The sequence below is a fragment of the Glossina fuscipes genome, unplaced genomic scaffold (assembly GCF_014805625.2).
Source record: "Glossina fuscipes isolate IAEA_lab_2018 unplaced genomic scaffold, Yale_Gfus_2 1, whole genome shotgun sequence".
Taxonomy (NCBI): Eukaryota; Metazoa; Arthropoda; class Insecta; order Diptera; family Glossinidae; genus Glossina; species Glossina fuscipes.
This window is the reverse complement of record NW_023998415.1, coordinates 21,475,461-21,499,224: the sequence shown is the minus strand read 5'-3', so window position 1 is coordinate 21,499,224 and position 23,764 is coordinate 21,475,461. Positions and strand designations below refer to the sequence as shown.

General features: G+C 34.4%; 1 protein-coding gene across 7 annotated transcripts in view; it reads left to right on the top strand.

Moving 5' to 3' along the window:
- The window catches only part of LOC119645136, a 28,476-nt gene extending 7,087 nt beyond the window's left edge, over positions 1-21,389 (top strand). Inside the window, exons 1-7 of one of the 7 annotated variants that reach the window (XM_038045076.1) lie at positions 8,967-9,320; positions 10,390-10,800; positions 15,520-16,025; positions 16,085-16,201; positions 16,936-16,974; positions 18,047-20,687; positions 20,778-21,389. In XM_038045076.1, coding sequence (XP_037901004.1) covers positions 15,711-16,025; positions 16,085-16,201; positions 16,936-16,974; positions 18,047-20,687; positions 20,778-21,232 — 3,567 coding nt within the window. In that variant the 5' untranslated portion in view covers positions 8,967-9,320; positions 10,390-10,800; positions 15,520-15,710 and the 3' untranslated portion in view covers positions 21,233-21,389. Of the gene's footprint in view, positions 1-8,966; positions 9,321-9,684; positions 10,801-15,519; positions 16,026-16,084; positions 16,202-16,935; positions 16,975-17,981; positions 20,688-20,777 lie in introns of those variants that run through there. The other 6 variants (XM_038045075.1, XM_038045078.1, XM_038045077.1 and 3 more) reach the window with 6 other exon arrangements.
- The last annotated feature ends 2,375 nt before the right edge of the window (positions 21,390-23,764 follow it).

Sequence of the window (23,764 nt, the reverse complement as noted above, 5' to 3'; positions counted from 1 at the left end):
ATATATATATATATATATATATATACAAATATCATATATATATATATATATATATATATATATATATATATATATATATATATATATATATATACTTAGTGGAGTAGTCTATATATCATTATGAATATTTATTAAAATTCCTTTTACAAAAAGAATAAAAAAAAAGTCTATCATTCTCGATTTGAATTGAGTTTGACTTATTATTAGTCAGCCAGCCAATCCTGAATTAAGAGAGACAGCAGAACAATAGGAGATAAAGGCTTTGGCAATTTCGCAAATATACTTTAAACTTCTTTAGACCGAGAATCCCGAAAAATGCAACCAATCGATCGATTTAACTAATTCGGTCTGTTCGTCTTTTGCTTTGTCTGCCTCTGCCGTTTCGGGCGTTTCATTCATGTAAATATGATGAAGTTTTTTTCCTAAACACATGCAGTCAGTTCATGTACACGAAACGCTGATAAAGAGTAAATGAAATATATCTGAGATAGTTGAGGTAAAAATAACAAATTTTACTACAAATGTTGCCCGCAGTGATATTTCCACGTTATTCGCTCTCCTTTTATTGTGCATTCCCTACTATCTTTCTCCACCAGTATCATCGACATTGCAATTATGTTGCTCTTAGTGAAGTGAATATGCTAATATGACGATATTAAATAATTTTAAAAATATTGATCGTTCAAGATGTCAAAACTCATTCCTGATCATGATCATAGCACCTAGGATCGGGTAACGTTAGCCTATCTCTGCGAATATTTTATAATCTAACTTGAAATTTTTTTTTTATAAACTATTTGAGCTGAATCGCATAAAAATTTTTTTTTTATTTCCTCATTTTAAACTGTACGCTTAAAAAAGAAAAAAAAAGAAAATATTTCGAGTGAAAAATAAATTTTGAAGAATGATAGGGAGAAACTTTGGCTTGGTCAAGACAATATTGTAAAACAAAATGTTTCTACCGTTTTGATGATCGCTTTTACGTAGCAAATTACATTAGTTAAGAAGGCTCTTTACATAATAATATAGGCGTGAGATCAAAATCCATTCGCAAATTATTGCACAATTTTTCATACGCACCGTACATTTTTTACGAACGCATCGAGTATCGAGAGATGACTGAGTTTAACAATTAATGGTCCATGTCGCCCATATCGCCCATGTCCATTCATATTATTTAAGTGGTTTGCAATGACTTCTGTATATATAGTTAGCATTAGTTACGTGTATTAAAGAAAGGTATATAAACATATTCATGACCATTTTTCAATAAGGGAAAAAATTAAAAGTGAAATTTTGTTCACTTTGTGCAGACAAAGAGCAGACAGGCTGCGTAAACAAGGTCATTAACCTCGGCCGCCAGTATATTAACTGAGCAGCTTGAAACGATTGCTGCAGTATGAAGTTAGAACAACGTCCTGACTAAGCGTTAAGTAAAAAAATTACAGAATTCCCCATCTTTACGTCTCTAGTCTGCAAAGCCTGCATACGCTTTTTGCAGGCAAACATATCGCAAATCGGATAATGTGCGCAGGTTCAAGTATACGTACATATGTTTATCTGTAACTAACTAATGAACCTGCCACAACATTCGCATACATTTATATATATACATAAATATATATATATACATATATGTATATGTATATGTATATGTATGTAAGGAAATATGTACAACCATGTTCATGACCACCTTTCAATAAGGGAAAAAATTAAAAGTGAAATTTTGCTCATTTTGTGCAGACAAAAAACAGACAGACTGCGTTGGTAAGGTCCTTAACCTCGGTGACAGCATATTAAACTGAGCAGCTACCTCTCAATAGTCGCTGCCAAGTAGGGTTAGAACTATCTTTTGACTAAACGTTGACGATAACGTCGACTTGCGGCATTCTTTGACGCCCGCTTGGCAATAATGACGACGATGATGATGAAGATGATGACGTTTGATAATGAAGTCGATGAAGTTTAGCTCTATTGTGGCCGCTGTCACTCCGTACTCCGTGCTGGGTATTGGTACTTCACTTGACGAGACAGTGTCGAGTATAAATTCTGTGTTTCGCTTTTCTTTGGGTGTGTATAACAACAACGAGATTAAAAGGCGACGACCGATGTCTAGCTACGTTTAGCGCTGGGTCAACGAACTATAGGTTGCTGCAAACGAGGAATTTTTCTTTTTCTTTTCCTTTTTTTTTTTTTGTTTTATATATATATACATATATATATATATATGTATATGATAAAAAGCGAAAAGGTAACAAACAGGACGAATCTGTATGAAGTATGATGCAGACAACAAAATTGAAATTGTTGTTGGCGAAGCCGCTAGTGTTGTTGACATTCAAATGGGTGCGACTAGACAGAGACTCGATTTCTTTTTCCCAGCAAAAGTTCTACTATCACGGCTGCAATTAAATTACGTACATTTACTTATATGTCTGTTTAGACAGACAGGCAACAGAAACGCCATCGCTACTAAGTTCATTGATCTTCGTTATAGAAGTTCATTTGCCTTTAAAATTGTAATGTTTTGTGTGATTGCATTATGGGCGGCAGCAATTGTGTTAACCCAGGTTAAGGACTTTTCTACACAGACGCATTGGATTGGTAACAGTAATAATAATAACAATAATAATAATAATAATAATAACAACGATTATGACAATGATAAGGATAAATACAATAATAATAATGAATAATAACGATGATGATGATGATGATGATGATGATGATGATGATGATGATGGTGACAGTTAGTGTTGGCGACTTTAATATTGATAGATTGGTCAAAATCTATTAAGAGGAGATCTAAGCACCGGCTCAATATATATTGAAATAAAAGCATTGAAAACACTTTCACTGCGCAATATCTCGAATGCATTTTAACTAATATTGAAAATGTTAATGATTTGATTTTTACTGATAAGTGCGTTGTCGCTACGATTACCGATAACATTTAACAGTCAAATAAGAACAAAAAAAAAAAAGAAAAAAACCTAAGCAATTCTTTTTTTCGAAAATGTAAATAATTTTTGATTATCCTTATTTTTTTTTTTTTTTTCTTTTTCATACTAATACGAAATTGGATAAAGTTAATTTTGAAATAAATCGTTTTTAATATTTTGCGTACAATGTCAGAATAAGTTTGAGTTGATTTTGTCGAGGTCGGAAATGATTTGGGTTAAACGGATTTATGACGTACCGGGCGATAGAAAAATCGAAAGTGAGAATGTTGTCAACCTTAACGGTCAAAGCAGTAGATAATGACAAGCTGTACAAAAATCCAATAGTTAACCAACCAATTATTACACTCACATAACATATATTATACGAACTCTTTATTTTTCTCCTGAGCACATATAGTGAAATAACTCTTTATTTGATACATTTTAGCAAAAAAGCAAACCTCTTACGAAATTGCAACTGTGCTCAGGAGACATGCGCCTAACACCTGCCACAGCTCCTGTCCTATCAATGCAAATTTCAAGGTTAAGAAACTGACAAACTTAAACAACTCTCTTTAACAAATCTATTATTTAATTAATAAGAATGCACCACAACTCAAGGTCAAGTCAATAAAAGGCTTTTTTTTTTATTTTAGTTTCATTGTTACTCTTAATTATTTATTTTGTTTCTATATTGCAAAATTTTTTTTTTTTTTTTTTCAATGTAATAAAACCACATCGTCTTCCTTTGATCTGTAAAAGCTTATCGTAGATAACGATTGAATTTTCAGTTGTGAGTTGGACGCACTTACATCGTCTAATACCAGAGAATCGAGCGCGTACAACAGATAGATAGACAAAGAGACAAAGAGAGAGAGAGAGAGTAAACGCTAGCAAAAAACAAGGAAGCGTTTCGTTCATGAATAATTTTCTATTCTCACACTCTATTCATTATTTGTGTTATTATTATTATTTTTATTATTTCTTTCGGTTTTTTTTTTTTTTTTCTTTTTTTTTTTGCTATTGTTTTTATTGTTGGGTACGATTGCGATTGCAATCATTCAAGTGCATTAGAATTCGCGCCCTTGAGAGCTTGTTATCAATTTCATTTTAAAGCTTTTGTTTGTATAAACTTGCTGAGCTGAAGATAAAATAATTTTGCTTTACATTTTACAGAGAAGAGTTATATATATATATATATATACCCGCCAAATAAAAAAAATAAAAAATAAAAAAATGAAAAGACAACAAATGTATACAGTTTTGTAAGAGTCTATCAGTATGTGCAGTTTGAGTAAAATCGCACGTTTCATTTTCAAACTCTTCGTTATGCTCTCCAATAGCAAGCGACTGTTGTTAAACGAACGCGGTTGCGGCGAGAGTAGGGCGAGATTAACGAACGAACACATTATAATTGTCGGGATAGTCGTTATGCATGTCGTTTATAAGCCTAAGCAAATACACACATCTATTCAATTCACATATGTATATGATAGCTGCATATAAGTATTTTTATTGGAATACGCTTAATTTTCACAATTTGAAAAGTACTTCCTGGTCTCGACGGCCTCAACCTTAAATGCAACTTTTATAAATAAATAAAAACTGTACACTTACACACAAACGCAGACATACATAAATATATACATACATACATGCACACTCTTATATATATATATATATATATATATATATATATATATAATCTAGAAGCGATTACGGATTGCACAATCCATCCATTCATTCAGATTATGTCGATCAGTGCACGAAAGAAAATAAATTTCGCACTTAATTTTATATGCAAATGCAAAATACATCGCAAATGCAAAGGAGAGCAAATAATCAAACAATCAGGCAGCTAGCGAATGAGTTTATAAAAATGACCGACATTCGAATGTTTGACGAACACCTTCTCTCGCCGGCTGACCGAAATTAGCGCGCGTTCGTCATCGCTCACTCATTAGTCTAATATTAAAGCTATAATTAGAAACGCTACCAATAAGTGAATCTGAAATTCATCCCATATTATGCGTATGCACCATGCATCGCAAAATATTTCTAATGTATACATACATGCATGTACAATGTAAATTTATCGTACCTACTTATCTATACTTATAAATATTGCAATTCGTACTTGCACTTGGCACGCATTGTATGTAAAAAGAGTAAAACAAAACAAAGCGAAACAAATCAAAACAAAAACATCAAATTCGCCTTAGAACGAATTGTGGATACTCATCATAGAATAACTAAATAATCGCATCAATCGTACGGGAAGGGTATATGCAAATACCTGAATATTTTATTTATCATAACTACGTATATTAAAACAAAGAATGCCTACTACTTATGTTTCAAGCGCGATTGCTACAAATATCGGAATATCTGCAGCATATTCAAATCTCATAGCTATCGCTAGAAGACAATAGTGCTTTCGATTATCACGTTCAGCAATTAGAGATTACATAAATTCTCTCTCCGTGCGTCTGTCTGTCTGTTCATTTGCTGAAATGTCAGGGTCAGGAAAACGTTTCCATATAAAGTTCTTAAATCGGACGTGATCCATTCAAAAACATATCGAAAATAAATGCATAAATGCATTAAAAAAGATCGCATGAGGCGAAAATTCATCGGTTTTAACTTCGGTATAATTTCGGTGACCGAAAACCATTCAAGCATTGAAAAAATATATTGATCGCCCAATTACTTGACCTACAATTAATAAGAAAAACGATGCATTCAAGAATTGAGGTCGACGAACGGTACACAAGATCCGCGTAAAGGTGAAGAGGTGAAGAAAATCTTAATTATTAATAATTACATTAGCATTTGAACCGAATAGGAAGAATTTGAATGAACTCGGCTGAAGGTTACTTGCTTACAATATCTTCAGTGCTAGTTACTTTCATTGAAGGTATCTAGGTACCTGGTATAATATATCAACGATATTACTGGCACAGCAACACACAAATGCTTTAAATTAAAATTTCAGATTATGCCTAGATTTATATGCCGTATAGTGTATCCCACCGATTGCTCCGAATGGAGTCATAATTTACCAGTAACCGCATGCAAAAACAAATAAAAACAAGACTCGAAGCAGTTTTCTCCACTTATTTAACACCATCTCCTTCGAAAACGCAATTTCGGTTTGCGAAAGTGGCTACGAAATTTTTATAGTTCCAATGCGTATAATTTTTCGCAAGACATAGATTTTTTATAGAACCGCCGAACCGATTGGCATGGTTTTAAACTTACAGCTGCCTTCAATAAATTATGATAATTATATGATATTTACTCTCCGGTATATACTTATGAAATTTCTGAAAATTTGGCGCTTTCCCTCTGAGAATTATAATATGACGATATGTTGTACCATGTATGGTAAACCTTTGTCCTGTAAAAGTTCTTGAGTCGACTTTGCTGGTCTGCGTAGGTTCATTTAAAAGATTGTTTATGGGGAAATATGTATAAAATCGAACGATTAATGTATATTTTGCAATAACCGATTTTTGAGCTACTAATCGAAGAAGAAAAAGCGGAGCGAAAGGAAATGATTGACTTTTTTTTACTAATTGGAGTTAAATGCAAACAACGATTCGCCTTATTTTAAAGCTTCAAAAGCTCGGCTTCGCTCTTTTAGAAAAAGCTTTGAACACATTATAATCATGACTTCGATTGTAGGCAGATAGATTGCTTGATTTGCTAAGTAAGTATCGCTTACTGCAACAAATACAACAAAATTAATTGTAAGCATTTCAAATGTGTGGTCGGGGTCATTTTTTACATGTTTTTTTGTTTTTTTTTTTTTTTTTTTTTTGTGGTCTTACAAAAAAAAGCCACCATATCTTTGATTAATATATGCGATGGATTGTAAGTTACGCTTATTGGACTATTATGGACATAGTTGTGGGTAAATCGCACTCAAACTTTTTAGAACTGAATCGACGGCTATCAATGTAAATTATGAAAAGGTCGAGCTTCGTTCCTTATGATCATGAGTGCGCAACGCAACTACTACTATGTCAATCCGAAGTTGATGCGTACTTTAAGGGGGGATGTCGGCAACGTACTTTTGGATTTTCCAAAAGACAAAAAAAAAAAAAAAAAAAAACTATAAAAAAATTATATTTTATAGCTATTTCTAAATCCGATCAGTAATTTACAATAATTGAAATGATTACAAAATTCATACACTCAAGTAGAAAAGATGTTTACTATTTTATAGATTTGCAAGCTAACTAAAATCTCAAGCAGTATGGCTATCTGGTCGACATGATCCCATTGCAAGCCTGACCGTCTTTAGAAATATTCGATATTGAATTTTTATGTTGAGAAAGTGTGGTAATATTTCAGCATATCTATCAATATTGAGTAATCTGAAGTTTCACTGTTTGCCTGCTCTTACAATATATCCGTAGATCAGTGATCCTAATCCCTTTTAATAAACAAAAGCCTATCTAACAATTATAAGCAAGTGTTTCAAGACATAATTGGCGTCTCATCGCATCCCTTAAAATATTTTCCCCTAAATTCCTCCGAGTGTTAGGGAATCGGAAATCTAATATACAAACCGCAGCAACAAAGCTAAAGTAAAGATGGAATTAAAATACGTTACGTATGAGTAATAAACGTCTATGTTTATTTAAGACACGTTTAAATTTACAAACGCATACATATGCGTGCTCACTAGGAAGAATAAATTCTACGATGAATACATAAATTAAATCGTTACAAACGATGATCACAATGATGATTATAACGATGATGATCATTTGCACTTGAGAACCAGGAAAAACAAATACTGAAACTACCTACTACCAGTAACATTGAGAGTAAATAAAACTGAAGCTGATAAAAAAGTGCAGTAAAATAAATACAGAAAAGCAACAACAACAACGACAACAACAACAAGAACGACTACGACAATAATAGCAAAAATAACGAAATATACAATAAAAGCGAAGCGTATCGTGACCTTGAGCAAAATAAAATATAAATGTATGTATACTTATATATATATATATATATATATGGATGCATTAGAAGTGTTAACTAGACAGTGGAGCAAATATCAAAAAAATATCTATCAAATATTTAAAAATAAATACATAGTTGTAACGCTCGTAACTACAGCGGGAATATGCATGCGAACACTTTATAAGTTTTAACTGCATATAGTCAATTGGGCTTTGAGCAAATGAAATTCTAGCGTTTGAATACACTGTGACTGTGCGTGCATCGCGAGCGAATTCTTATCACTCGATTCTGCTCAATTAAACGACGCATATTCATTGGCGTCTCAGTGTCCTTGAAATTTCATTTACACACAAATGCACATGCATTATTAGATAGAAATCAGTTTTCGGTTTGTTTTCCTCCGTCTTATGGCCTACGATCTATGTATGGTAAAACGAGACGATGGGGCGGGCTAATGTTTGCTTAATTTTCAGAGCACTTGAAATTGTTTTATTTTTATTGCTGCTACTATCGTTTCATTTTCATTGCTACTTCCTTGTTCAGATAGATACTGATACAATCGAATACACATACAAGCATACACACGCATGCACACAGGCACGCACCTACTAATATATATATATATATATGCATATATATGTACGCAGGTACACACGCATAAAGGCACTTACATATTTAAGAATATATGTTCGGTTGTATATACGCAAACGTGGTTATTGCTTTACAAAACAACGCATACCAGAATAGTTCGATTTTTTGGCAACAAGTCTTTTCTCTCTCTCTCTCTCTCTCTCTCTTTCGCTCTCTCTCTCTCTCTCTCTCTGTGAAAGCTACCAAATAATAACCGAAAATATATACCAAAAAATAAAAGTCCGGGAAGACGCGATCATTTCTTCCCCAACCATAAACGTTTTTGTTAATAAGCCCTGCGAAGTTAAAAAGAAAAAAAAAAAAAAAAAAAAAAAAAAAAAACAGAATAAAAACACCTTCCGCATAATTGAGAAAACGAAAAAAATAGAATAAAGGAAAAAAAAAAATCATAACCTACATCACAAAGCGCCACAATTGCTCATTGAAATATTGCGGACTCGAGATTCGGCACAATAGCCGCCAACACGAGTACCAATAACGACCATTACCGAACAAAGAACACACATAAGTGAGGAATTATTAGAAATTTTGCGCTTTCGCAGTTTTCCGGATGTCTGAGAATTTAGAATGTGTTCGCTATCGGTTCGGTTATGTTTCGTATTCGTATTTGATATTAAGAAACGCGTCAGAAAGTGTCCACGCAATTCGGTAATTCGTGAAGAATGAAACTAATAAAAATCAATGCTTCGGTTGCATGTTGCATTCGAGATCAATCGCGATAATTGCAAATTTTTATTCTTGAATGTGGGATAACGTATAAGGATAATAAAGAATCTATATATATATATATATATATATATATATATATATATATATGTGTAAATATATATATGCACATCTATATAGTTAATTATAAGGAAGAACGATGAAAATTGAAACGTAGGTGGAAAAAATGTGTGTGCTCGTAATTTACAGAGGATTGTTACCCCCCCACCAACATTACAACCAGGAATATGCACTAAGAATAACGAAGTGAAACTTAATAACCAGTCTATAAAGGTCAAGGATTAAATGCCGTTATATGCGTAGACTAAATTCTATAAATAAAACTCAATAGTAGTTGGGATTTTGAATGCAAAAAAAAAAAGAAAAAAAAAAAAAGAAACAAAAAAAAAAAAAGCTTTCGAAGCACCCTTTCTCTTCTCCGTCACCGTTTGCTTCATCACGTACTGCTCTTAATCTTATACTCTCTTTCTCACTTATTCTCTTAGAAAGAACTCTACAAGTGTTGTTGCAACCAACCCCAACAAATATCACTCAAAGAATAAGTTTACAATTTACTCACAACACTTTTCCTTCAATATGGGTCAGTAGTAAACTTATTAATTCAAAATTGTATAAGCGGCCTGTTGGCTGCCCGTCCCAATCCAATTGTCTGCATTTTAAATTTCCGCATTCGGCTTTTAATTTTCGCTAACGTTGCCTGGCTAGCGTCTAGCGTATGTATATATGTATGTATATTTATGTATTATGCATGATAGATGTATATTTTTATATTTACATTATACTTATGTATGTATGTATTGAATGCGTATACAACAACAATTACATGAAAAAGTTTGCACTTTGAGAAAGTCCCTCCAGCTTTTTCGCCGACAAAACAATTGCATCAGAATGCTCTGCAACATGCAGTCGTAAGGGTGCGAGCGAGCGAATTAGCTCACTACGAGAATTTGACAAAAAGTATTTGAAAAATATAAATATAAATAAAAATAAAAGGCCAAATAATAATAGAAAAGGAAAAAGTTTAAGAAGGCATAACTACCGAAGTACCTACCATTCAATTTCATCTAATAATTATGTATGTATATAGTTTTCTATTTTCGGTGCATATGTATCAACGCTTTTGTGGCGCTTCATCATCGAAAGGCGAGCGAGCCCAAAAGCTAAATCACGCAAACCAAAGAACAATAAAAAAATTATCTAGAAGTTGATATTTAATTGTAACGCAAACTAAAGGAAAAAAGAATAACAATAGCAATAGTTAGAACACTTGCTCGTAGAGTCGTCATCAGACTCACAGAAAACAAAAAAAAATAAATAAATAAAAAAATAAAAATAATAATAATAATAGATAATTAAGTAAGTAAATGCAATAAATAAATTAATAAATAAATAGAAATCTATGGAATCGAAAGTGAAATCAAAGTGAATTACTCAACGTATATGATATTTGTGATGGATCGCATTTCTTTCATTTCAAACGCTTTGAACGCATCCGATGGTGAGTTAAATCCAATTAAAAGCCGGCTAAAGTGACTCTCATTCACTTGTTTCCTGTCGCTTGCGTGTGCTTTTTTTACATAACTGGCGGTCTATACCCATTTGTATATATATATACATTTATATATATATATATATATATATATATATATATATACAAATTTTTCTAAAATCGGAATGCAGGAAACATTTATATATATAAATATATATATATATATATATATATATATATATATATATATATGCATATATGTGTGCGTACATGTAAACATACATTTCTTTAAATATCATTCACGAACGTATTCTGCCATCTAAACGCCATTGATTCTTGTTACGATTGTGTGGGGGATACACTTGAAAAATTCTTCAATGCACAAATAATTTCACTCACACACTACTACTCAATCGCTCGCTCAAATGTTATCGTATTCACTCTTACAACCTCGCATATATATGGGTGTGTGTATGTTTACCAATACATTGCAAGTAAACAATTTAAGTGTGACGACGAGCTGTATATGAAATCAAATCATGATGACGGTCAAGACCGACGCGCTATGTGCTCGAGAATTAAAGTAAAAGTGAATTTTTATGTCATACATTGCTCTGAAATTTGTAATTTGCAAAGAGGGTTAGATTATGATAAGAGAATGCACAGACCGTAATATGTACCCATGTTTGTATGAGCGCTTTGCTTTCGGTAATCTTTTTTCCTTTTTTTTTTTTTTTTTTTTTTTTGTTTACTTTGTTTTCTTCTTCTTTCCTTTTTTTTTTTTTTTAACTAAAAGCAACAGTCAATACTTGATGTATGTATACACACATGCTCGTACACCTACACCTACTAATTAAACATTTACACAATTAGTTTCAGCACACACGAGACGGGATTGCATTTAATTTTACATTGACCTTGAACTTTGTATGTCAAACAATAAGATATGAATTATGAAAGCTAGTAAATATGTACGTAAAACCCGAACGATAAACTCAAAGGCATACGTATATTTTCGAACATTCCCACAGTCAGTGAGCATTTGTGTGTACAAATTATTTATTCGCGTTAAGCTGAAAAAGAGATCTCATTAATCAAATTGCGGCCGAAAATTTTCAATTCAATTACTTTCAAAATGCAAACTAAGATATTATGTTAAAAAGCGACAAAAATAGAAAAAAAATAAGGAAAAAATTGTATTAGTCCGGACCATTATATAGCCACTTGCTATATATTCATCATCGAAAGATTGTGATTTGTTCTCTTTGTCGCAAACGTTTGCAACACCCGGAAGGCAGCCATAAATTTGTCCACTTGTACTATATATTATATTATTGTTATATTCATGATCAGCTTGATCAATTGTTCAATTAATTTAAGCATATCGGTCTATCCGTCTGCTTGGCCGTTTATTTGCCCCGCGACAACTAAGGAAACCGGCTGCAGAGTTGGTAACAACGTTAGAAGTTGTTGCGCGCATGTTGTCATTGAAAATGGAGAGACACCGGCGCAAAGAAACGTCCACAATAACATGTAAACCGAAAGCACGTCTGTTTCCAACATCATGAAAAGGTGGGGCTTTTACTCATTGTAGATTTTATTTTAGGATAAAAATTAAAAATATTCGACAGGGCAATTAACCTACCACTCAAATATCTCTTTGCATAATTGCAACATAATACTAAAAGAGGCAGCGTGGGCTTAACATGCGAACCGAGAAGCAGTAACGTAGTGGCAGTAGGCAAAAAGTGGTGCGGGATATACATTTGCGTTTATTATACTATTGGGGTGTGTGAGCGAATTAACGATCGACTTTTGCCCCTTCTTGAATTTAAACTGCCGATGCCAGTTGTAATTCTAAGTTCAATTTAAAGACTGTAACAGTCGGATATAGCTAGATTTGTATCGCTCCAACATCATATCGAAGAAGTGCTATCCTTTAAGAGGGAGCTAAGAATGCATTTTCTATGCGTTACTAACGTGTATCGAACTTTTAATAAAACAAAGAAAAAGTTCGTGACGCTTGTTTCATCAAACTTCAAATGCATATCTCTTCTTTAGTAAACCGGATGGATATACGCCATGTTGACCTTTTGCCGTTTTTGTCGTAAAAATGTTATTCGATTACTGGTTAACTTCCAGGAACCAAATGATTCTCATAAGCGTTACAGCACTTAGAGATTTCTGCAGAGAGCGAAGCAAATGGTGATGAACTTCTTATTTAGATGAATATTCTCCTTGATGGCTTTACAAATTCTCAGCGTATTTTAAACACTGAAATCCAAGAAGGAAGTGTTAAAGAAAAAGAGCAAAAATGCCGCTTCGCTTAACACAGTTATTGATGTTACGACTTTTCAAAAGAATGCGTCATATGGGTAGGGATCGAAAAAGTACTTCGATTGGAACCACTTTCAGTAGCGTTCGGCTTTGGGTCAGAACACGTTAGTGTTCTGCTCATTTAAGATGGACACATGGACAGTCAAGCTTAGAAAGATATAGAAAATGATTCTGAATCAATAGGTGGTCGTAAAAGTTAGGTCTACCCAAAGTTTTTCTGGATATAAGATACATCCGCACAGCTTGCATCACGAAGCGTGCGGGGCATAAAAAGTAAAAATAAAATAATCATGATATATATATCTTTAAAACTTTCCGGAATGTCGAGGGATACATATTTCTGGATTCTAAAAATTCTCTTAAAGGGCTGAAATTGACTGCGTGAATGATTGGGTAAATTTCCCACGTTAAGTTTAAAAATGCCCACATTTTGCACAACAATTGTAGTAACCCTATAAGATACAAATATTCCCCAGTAACTTTAAGTATATATCGAAATCAATTGGAACCTTAACACTAATCCATTGGTACGTTATACTGCTATTTTAATTCTTTTAAACTAGCGTTCTCGAAATCGAAAGTATTGAAGCAAAAATCTAAAAGCTCGCATATATTCTCTTGGGCCTTTACCATGCAAATCAAGCATGAAACTGAACAGTCTTAAGCACGCCGGTAAATACTAGCCAATTAATGTCTCGACGATCGGCCAATTTTAATGTGGTTTCCAAAATTTACTCGAAGCAATTTTATATTGATTTGCAGAGTTTTATCTTTCGATAATGTACGGTACCTGTTGACACCCATTGCTGGCTTTTGTCCAAACCAAACGTGGAAGATATTGATTGTATCGTGCACACAGAGTGGCTCTAAAATGGCATCTAAGATCCATCTCATTAGCTTTGATAGGCCAGCATAGTGTATGCATGTATGCAACATGTCTTATTTAAGTGACAAGTCTAACAGCACTCGTGTTAGTTGCTTAAATGTTTATTCTTGCACCGATTAAATGCATAATATATATAATTTTCATTCTATGCGCTTATTGACATTGCGACCAAATTCCGAAACCAACTTGGTCTTGAAATATTCTTTTTTAGAATATTTGGTTAAGCGCCGAAATCAAGCTAACGCTGCTGGCGAACATCCAGTTTGTTATTGCTTTTGCATTTATGTACTGTGTATGCATATGGCATGGCGCCGGTGATGATGTTATGTGACAATGTATGTATGCAACGACATTCTTATGTGCAATGTTGCGATGAAAATGCTGTTATATTTAAAAAAAAATAATTTTTGTTTCGAAACAAACCAAAGAATCGGTCTGAATTGTGAAAAATTTCTTTGCCATTTTACTTTACATGAAACGGCCAAGCGACCAACAGATTTAATTGAGAGGACCTTTTCAAGCTCACTTCGGCCGGTACATTGTTAAAGGTGTAATCAAGTATTGAAGTGTTGAAAAGACCCAATGAGATATCAATTTACGATATAGATTTTACGAATTTTTTTTTTTTTTTTTTTTTTTTTTTTTAATATGTCTAATCGCTCAGGGGAGAGAATATGAGGAAAAAGAAAGCGATAGCGAGGTGACCGCTACGATCAAAGTAAAATCTGCCGCATTGAGATGTCTTGGTACTCACGATTCTCGCCTACACGGCCACTCGTGCGGATAGCTGGTTAGTCAAAGCACTTCTGAAAAAATTAACGGAAAAAGAAAATTTTCAAGGAATTCTGCTTTACTTACTCCAATTTATTATTACGTGCCTGTTCAAAGAGAGACAAGAGACAGAAGTATGTGTAAATACTAACGTCTTTGATGTAATCATTATTCTCTTTGTTTATATAAAAATTTACAAGGAATAGACAGTTAAATCTCCTGACAATGACACATCTCCTAACATCGTCACAATAATTACGGTAATCCTGAGACATAAGGTGGGTTCGTGTTTGATAGCTTACCGGCTCAGAAGTCCCCTTATTCAAATTGTCCCTGAACACAAGCTGGGCTCAGGAAGACCTTAGATTTTGACAAAATTTGTTCTATTCGCCACAAGAAAGTTGTGAGATTTTACATGATTCAGAGTAACGGCAGGAATTTTGCTTTTCGGTACCTGTTATGTTCATTTATTTTTTGAATCTTCCTGATAATAGAATTTACAAACTGTCACCAATAAGTATCGCAATGTTCGATTAAAATAATTTCTTTCTTGTTAAGTCTCGAAAAATATCAAAAAAATTATTTTCATTAAACTTCAGGGCACTTTTTGACTGACAAGAGCTCAAAATATGAAAAATACTAATCAACTTTATGTGGGTTATTTTATTATATTCATATAGGGTATTATCAATGCCAGAAAAAACTAAATAACGGTTATAATTATTTCATTCCAGAGAACCAAATTACGCCTTAACTTAATTGCGTGCACTATAAATAGTTTTTTTAATCTAGCGGCATAGCAGCAATAACGACCGCATTATAATAATCAAATTTCTTCGATAGGAGAGACATTCAAAGATATACTTCATTATACACTTCTCTAACCAAAAACAAAAAAACAAAAAAAAAAAAAAAAAAAAAAAAAATGAACATCACAACGCAACAACAATTACAATCGCAAGGACACACTACGTCGATTGTAGCATCTAGCACCGAGACCACGAACGCAATAAATGGTCCCTCTGACGAGGCACCGCGTAGTCCCTCACCTGACGGCAGTCGCGATTATGATGTCACCCGGATGAAAGAAGAAGACTTCGAGCGTCTCGCTGTGTACCTTGTGCCTGACGTTAGCTGTGAGCGCGGTGTACCGAATAGAGCAGATAAAACACTACCCCGCAGCTTAACGCTTAAGCCTTCAATGGTATTTTCAACGCCAAATGTAAAGGTAAATTACAAAGTAATTAATCTCTGAAAATTATATTCAACAGTAGTTGTTCTAATAATGAATATTTGTAGACTGAAGGAGTTTGGAGCATAGGTGTTATACCACGCGGTACCCGGTTTGGCCCTTTTGAAGGTGTTCCAACTCCACACTATCCCAGTGATACAAACACTGCACGCTATTTCTGGCGGGTAAGCTTCCAAATAAATAACAGACAATAATCCAAATAGACCGACAACCATGCAAACGCTCTGATCTTTGGATCGCTAATATATTCCGTTCGTTTATTCATTCGTACGCAAGCGACCATTAATCATGCATTCGCTAGGCTTAACAAATTTCATAATGCTCTGTTTGTACTGATCACTGCGTTGCTGCTTAATGAGAAGAGTACTATGTGCTCTATACGCATATTTATCACACTTACGCATAATCATTTAATCTTAACATCTGTCACAGATATGTTGCACTTCAAAAAAGGACGTTATATCTACTGCTCCATGTAGGACATGCTGTATTTTTACCTTTTTTATAATCATTGTCATTTAACTACCATTGCCGATAGACGTCACCCATCCATCCCTATACACAATCATCATATGTAATCCTTCCCTCAACACATGCAGTACTACTTTTCTCCATCATCCAATTCGTTTTCCACATTTCATTTGCCGAAATTATTTGCAAACAAAATTGACTAACCAACAACCAAACCTTTTTTTCTCCATTTTTTGTTCGTTGTTATTTCATGTGTGACCGACCACACCATCCTTTCAATTCATATCAAAAATGAAACTTATATATAATCTTAACCTTATATCGAATCGATATCGATTGAAATAATATAAATCAAAATAAAAACAAAACCAACAAAAAATAATAAAAATAAAAAACCAACCAACTGCGATCAAACGATCACAATCAGGTGCAGGGAACATGCCACATAACCTACGGGAATATTAAGGTACTAAATTCTGTTGATTTTATTTTAATCGATAACCACTTTTCCTATACATTTTTATTTTTATTTATTTTTTTTTTTTATTTATTTATTTATTGTATCCATCACCAGAGCATACGCTCACTTTATCCTTCCGCAATTCATAATTAGCCATAGATAGAGTTTGTGAGCCCAATAAATAATATATATGCTTATACTCTTTACAATTCATCCGACTTTGTTCATCTGTTTCTTGAAATCATTTGGATTGGAAAAGTTCCGAGGACCCATCCATCATTATTGCCCATGATCCTAATGTAACTCCATAAGACAGATATTTTTGACAGGAATTGCACTAAATTGTGGAATAATAATTCCCACCATAAATAGGTCTTTCCACTTTTCAAATTTTAAAATATATCCGAAACATATTATTCCATGGGTTCCGCGTAGATATCCGTTTAATAACCTTGTAAAAATGAATAAACAAAACCGGTGATGGGTACCGGAAAATTCGAACTAAATCGAGTAACAATCTTCTCATTTTAACATATTCCTTCCAACTTCTTTTCATTTCTATTCCAGACATCAAAACATAGACACGCTTTTACTTTCTCTCTTTTTCTGTTGTTAATTGTTTATCTATCTCCGGTTAAATTCGCTCGCTCTCTCTCTCTCTCTCTCTCTCTCTCTCTTTCTCTCTCTCTCTCTCTCTCTCTTCTCTCTCTCTCTCTCTCTCTCTCACTCACTCACTCACTCACTCTCTCTCATTCACTCTCTCTCACTCTCTTACTCTCTTACTCTCTCTCTTTGTCTGTCTTTCTCTGTACTGCATAAGTTTTTGGTGTTTGCATTAACAAATATTTCTATGTATGCGTATGTATGTGCTTTGGGAATTTCTTTGATAGGACGCAGTGCACTATGATGACACCACGTCCTACTTCTCAGAAGTTTACTTTAATTTTCTAAAAACTATTGTAGCTAATGTTAATATTAATGTACATGTATTTTTGTGTATTTGTGTGTTGTAGTGTACTTACTGGCAGAATCTCTTTTTGTTGCCCTCAAATATGTTTTTTTTTCGGAAATCTTGCAGATATTTAAAGATGATGATTTTTATTACCTGGATGGTTCAGATCGTTCGCAATCTAACTGGATGCGCTATGTCGCCTCTGCATACAGCTTAGACGCGATGAATCTCGTGGCTTGTCAGCATCAAGAGAATATTTATTTTTATACTACAAGAGACATTGTTCCAAATGAAGAACTGATGGTGTGGTATTGCAAGGATTTTGCTAGACGCCTTGGCTACGATGTGGATCCGGAACGCACAATATTCGCCTGCAAGCAAGCAGTTGATGAAGAAGATGAAGAGCCTGACACCGAAGTAGGCGAAATACCGACTAGCGAAGAAAACAATTGCATTGCGAAGCGACCATGCTCACCGTACCGGTTGTCTGCGACAGAAATCTCGCCAGAGGTGGCTTACAATCATATAACATACGTAATGGGCCTACATCTGCCTCCTCCATTAGCAGCATCACCGCCGGCACCATCCCAGCCTGAGAGGTGCCTGTCAACAGCAAGCCCTTCCTCACCGCCAATTAATCACACGGTCCATCCGCATATTCATCACAGTCAAAACCCGCGATCATTAATACGAACGTCGAATCATCACCAACCGCATCAGAGCGTTCTACATTTAAAGCCTGAGACGTCCACCACCGGCATCTCACCCACCTCTTCGGTAATTGTACCAGATAATTGCGCATCTGAGAAGGATTGCACAGGCAAAGACATGAAAAATGTGAATAGTTCACCGGTATTGCAAAAAGAAGCGCAATATGATCATCAGCTAACGCCAAATGATGGTAGCGTCCGTTCGGTGCGTTCAGATGAGGGTTACCACAGCAACGAATATCATGAAGATGGTTTAACCCCATCCGGTGGAGATGATAGCGACAGTGAGAGTGAACATAATTATGTATTGGATTGTTCAAAAAAGGCGATCGCTCCCAAAGAAACGGTAATTGCACATTCCCAAAAGCACTGCAACGTAACCACTACCAGTCCGATCACAGGACCTCCAATTGCGGCACTTGATCGCTGCAAGAACGAGTATAGAAAGTTCAAGGTAAAAATGCCACTTAAGTACGAGTTTAAGAATAGCATCAAGACTGAGGCAACCAACGCCACCAATATACCAAACGACGAATTCCAAGTTAGTGCCAGCTCAGGTGTAGATGATCATCATAATGGCTTTGGTGCAATCACAACAACAAGTTGCACCTCGCCGGCACAAGTCGATGAGCTGACCGACGCTGATTGCAGATCATCGAGAAATTCAAACACCGAGCCCATTGCTACAATACAACCAGCTTCCAGTACGGTCATAGTGCTCGAATCAAGTCAAAAACGCACAATAGTTCCCCTTACAAAATCCTATTATGAGGCCGAATCAACTTCGCCAATGCCCTCAACACCGGGATACATACGCTATACACCGCCTTCAAGTATTTTAGAAACGATATTAACTGGTCAGCACCAACATCGACTTGAAAATACAGCCGCAGCCGTCGTTGTGGGCTGCCGTCAAGTTAACTCGGCCACTCCACCACCTTCTTCGCCAACCGAAATGGCCTATTCCTATAAGAAATCACAACGTTATGGTAGCGCAGTAAATCCAGACTCCAGTTCTAATATAGCTAGGATGCCAGATCATAGTACAATAGACAGCGAAACGGACTTGCATTTGTCATCGTCATGCAAAAAAGATCTGTGCTCTCCGGGGCCTCCACCCACGACGCACCAGCAGCATCACGTTCTCTTTTCGCCTAACAGCTTAAACGGAGCATATGTGCCTGAAGGTCAGCATACGCCACCTTATTCAGCGTACTCACCTTATTCTAATAGCAACGTAAATGCGCAGCCATCGAGCATGCATTTACACGCTGCTTCTTCCACTTTCCATTCACCTACTCGTAGTACACAATCGCCTTTCGATCGCCAATCACATTCCTCTTCAGGTTCAAATCCAAACCTGCACCTATTGCCAGGCAATACACAAATAATGAATCATGCTCTCATGCAATCTTTAACACCATTGCAAAGGCTATCCCCGCTACGAATATCTCCACCCAGCAGCATAAGTCCAGATGGCAACTCTTGCCCACCCAGCGGTAGTCCGCTTAGTCCAAATACTTTGGCTTCGCGTGGATATCGTTCGCTTCCCTACCCTCTCAAAAAGAAAGACGGCAAAATGCATTACGAGTGCAATGTTTGCTGCAAAACGTTCGGACAACTTAGCAATTTGAAGGTACATTTACGGACCCATTCGGGTGAGCGGCCTTTTAAATGTAACGTCTGCACGAAGAGCTTCACGCAGCTGGCCCACTTGCAAAAGCATCACTTAGTACATACCGGCGAAAAACCGCATCAATGTGACATTTGCAAAAAACGCTTCTCATCAACATCGAATCTGAAAACACATTTACGTTTGCACAGCGGCCAAAAACCGTATGCGTGCGATTTATGCCCACAAAAGTTTACACAATTCGTTCATTTAAAATTACATAAGCGATTGCATACCAACGATCGTCCTTACGTATGTCAAGGTTGTGATAAGAAATACATTAGTGCGTCGGGCTTACGTACACATTGGAAAACAACAAGCTGCAAACCAAACAATTTAGAGGAAGAATTAGCGATGGCCGCTGCAGCCACTTCAGAATGTTTAGGTAAAAGGAGACTATGCTATATATAATATGCTATACCAACAATTTAATAAAAAGAATTAAAGATTAATTATAAAATATGTTAACTTGCAGATAAAGATCATACGGAGCCGGATTCCAGAGAAGCATTCGAGCAGATGCAACAACAAATTCATCCCCATATGAGACACATCAATGTAGCCAATGTTGAACATTTTACAACACCTAGTAGAGTAGCGACACAAACCCACGGTCATTTGCAACAACAGCACATGTCAATGTTGCATCATCCACATTTGCCACCGCCAACAAGCGCAGCCGCCACTATGCTATTAACTACCGCCAATCAGTTGCATCAACAGCAGCAGCCAATGCATCAACAGCATCCGCAACACTTACTGCCCCAGCCGAACCATAAAGTAACGAAACCTCCAATTCATATGATTGCGACAAGCAATCATGAAGCAAGCGTTCATACTGCGGCCGCTCAACATCCGTTGGGTCACACACAAGACTCACGACCGTCTGTCATCGAATCCAATCAGCCCATGATTATTGAATGCACATAGAAAACTAATATTAAAAGGAAACCACCAATTACTTGCCCTCCTTTCCCATCACTATTCCTTAAATATAATCTTGTTAGCAAACAAATTAGAATAAATTTTAATTCAAATACATACATACATACGTACATACATAAATATATACATGCAAACACACAAACACACGCACACATGCATACATGCATACATACACAAATCCATACATACATACATACATACATCCATGCATACATCCGTACATACATACATACATACATACATACATACACACATTTATATATAGTTTACAAAAAATTCACTCAAACAAGAGAAATGTAACGATAATTTTTTATACAAATGCAACCCAACTTCAAAAATCCGTGTGCAATACTCGTATATACACCAAAATGAACAAATAAATGTAAAAGAAATTTCTTCCTTAATATCGTAGGCGCTATTAAGCATATGCCAAAGATTCTATTATCCCCATTCCCATCTCCTATTCCATTGTTCTTTTCCGTGCCACTCTTGCTTCATCGATAACTTCCACACCGAACACATAAATCAAAATTCTGTGGCTGACGAATAATCAACATTGACCGTCAGTTTACTCTTAAGAGCAAATGATCTCAAAAGTTGGTAATAAAATGAAAAAGGACTTCTAATATTTACAGCGTACAGCCACAAAATGCACTTCATACTCTATACATACATACATACATACATACATACATATATGATTACATGCTTGATAATTAACTGTGAACTGTATGAGGGATACAACTGCAACGAAACTGCATACTTGAAAATAATTCGACCAAAACTATAATTATCCTCAACCTAATTCCTTGGCAAGCAATAAATATTCCATTATCTTTACTCCTACTTGTTGTTTTTTCTCTTCCATTTTCTCCTATTTTTTCTTTTGTTCCTTTTTGACGACCACTTTTTTACACATTCTTATGCCTTATTGTTTAAACAAAAAAATATAGAAAAAATAAAAATTAGCTTTTGCATAGAATTCAAAGAGGGCTTTAAGTATAAACAACAACAGAGAACAACAATTTCAAAAAATTTTGTATATACAAATAAAAATATATGTGCTTGGAATACTTAATTTAAAAGGAGTCATCTTTTGTGATTAATATAAGAAGTTTATTTTAAAAATTAATAAAAAATAATAGTGAAAATAATTCAACATGAATAAATAATAATATTATAATAGAACAATAATAATAATAATAATAATAATAATAATATCAAAATAACAATAATAATAATAATAGTAATAATAAAAATTAATTTTGGATAGAAGATGAATCCGGCTAATACCTATTATTTTGAAAGTGTACACACATATACAGGCGCACATAACTTGCACATATTTGTAATATTAAACATTCATATATAGATAACATACATATATATAGATACATATTTACGTATAGATATATATGGCTGCATATATATCGTTTAGGTCTTACATTAGTTTTTATTAGAACAAAATGAAAAACTTAGCTGAAAATCGGTGCTTTCAACCTGTTTTCATTTGAACACATACAACGTTGCAAGGAGCAGCGACGACAAAAAAAAAAAAAAAAAAAAAAAAAAAAAACACCTCTCATCAGATGAACACCGTTAGCATATTGACAAAAACCAAAACCATGAGATAACAAAGTAATAAATAAATACCTTCATGCATTAACGCAAAACACAAAGTGAACAACGAGTTCGATTGAAAATCCAACCCACAATGAATGGATAGCCGATATTGCGACAAATAATGCTAACTAATGGTGTTCTGTCCTTTTCGTTTCGATCTCGAGAATAATTCAAAATTTTTTGCTTACCGATGAGACTTACGTCACACGTCTCTTCGTGGTGGGAGGGAGGGAGTGGAGGGAGAAAGGCGAATTGTTTAACAATTGTTTATCCATCTATTTGTCTTTTCCATGCATCATATGTATGTATGTGGCCAATTGAAACAGGTGACATTTTTTTGGAAAATAAAATATAAAACATTAAAAAAAGGAAAAAAAAAAAACAAGCAAAAAAAAAAAAAAAAATAAAAATATATATATATATATATATATATATATATATATATATATATATATAATATACTCAAAATTTCCATTTTCTTTTTCCAAACGTGTTGTTACAAACATGAAAAAAAGAACGGTAAATAATATATAAAATTTATGAATAATTACACATATGCATATATACATACATATTTATATAATTTATATTTACAAATATTTTATATTTATAGAAAAAAGCGAAAAACAAAATGAATTATAGAAATAATATTAGACAGTATTCGATGAATTCGTCGGTTAAAAGTATTTTGCGGTAAAGTTTAAAGCAAAACAGAAAAAAAAAAAACAAAAACTACCAACTTATGAATAACTTTGAAGATTTCGTTTCGATTTCGATTTCGTTCATCGCCCCCTTTAAACCCACCCACCGTATTCTTTTTTCTCCCATACCTTTATATACTTTATATATGTATATATATATTTATATATATAGATGTATATATATATATATATA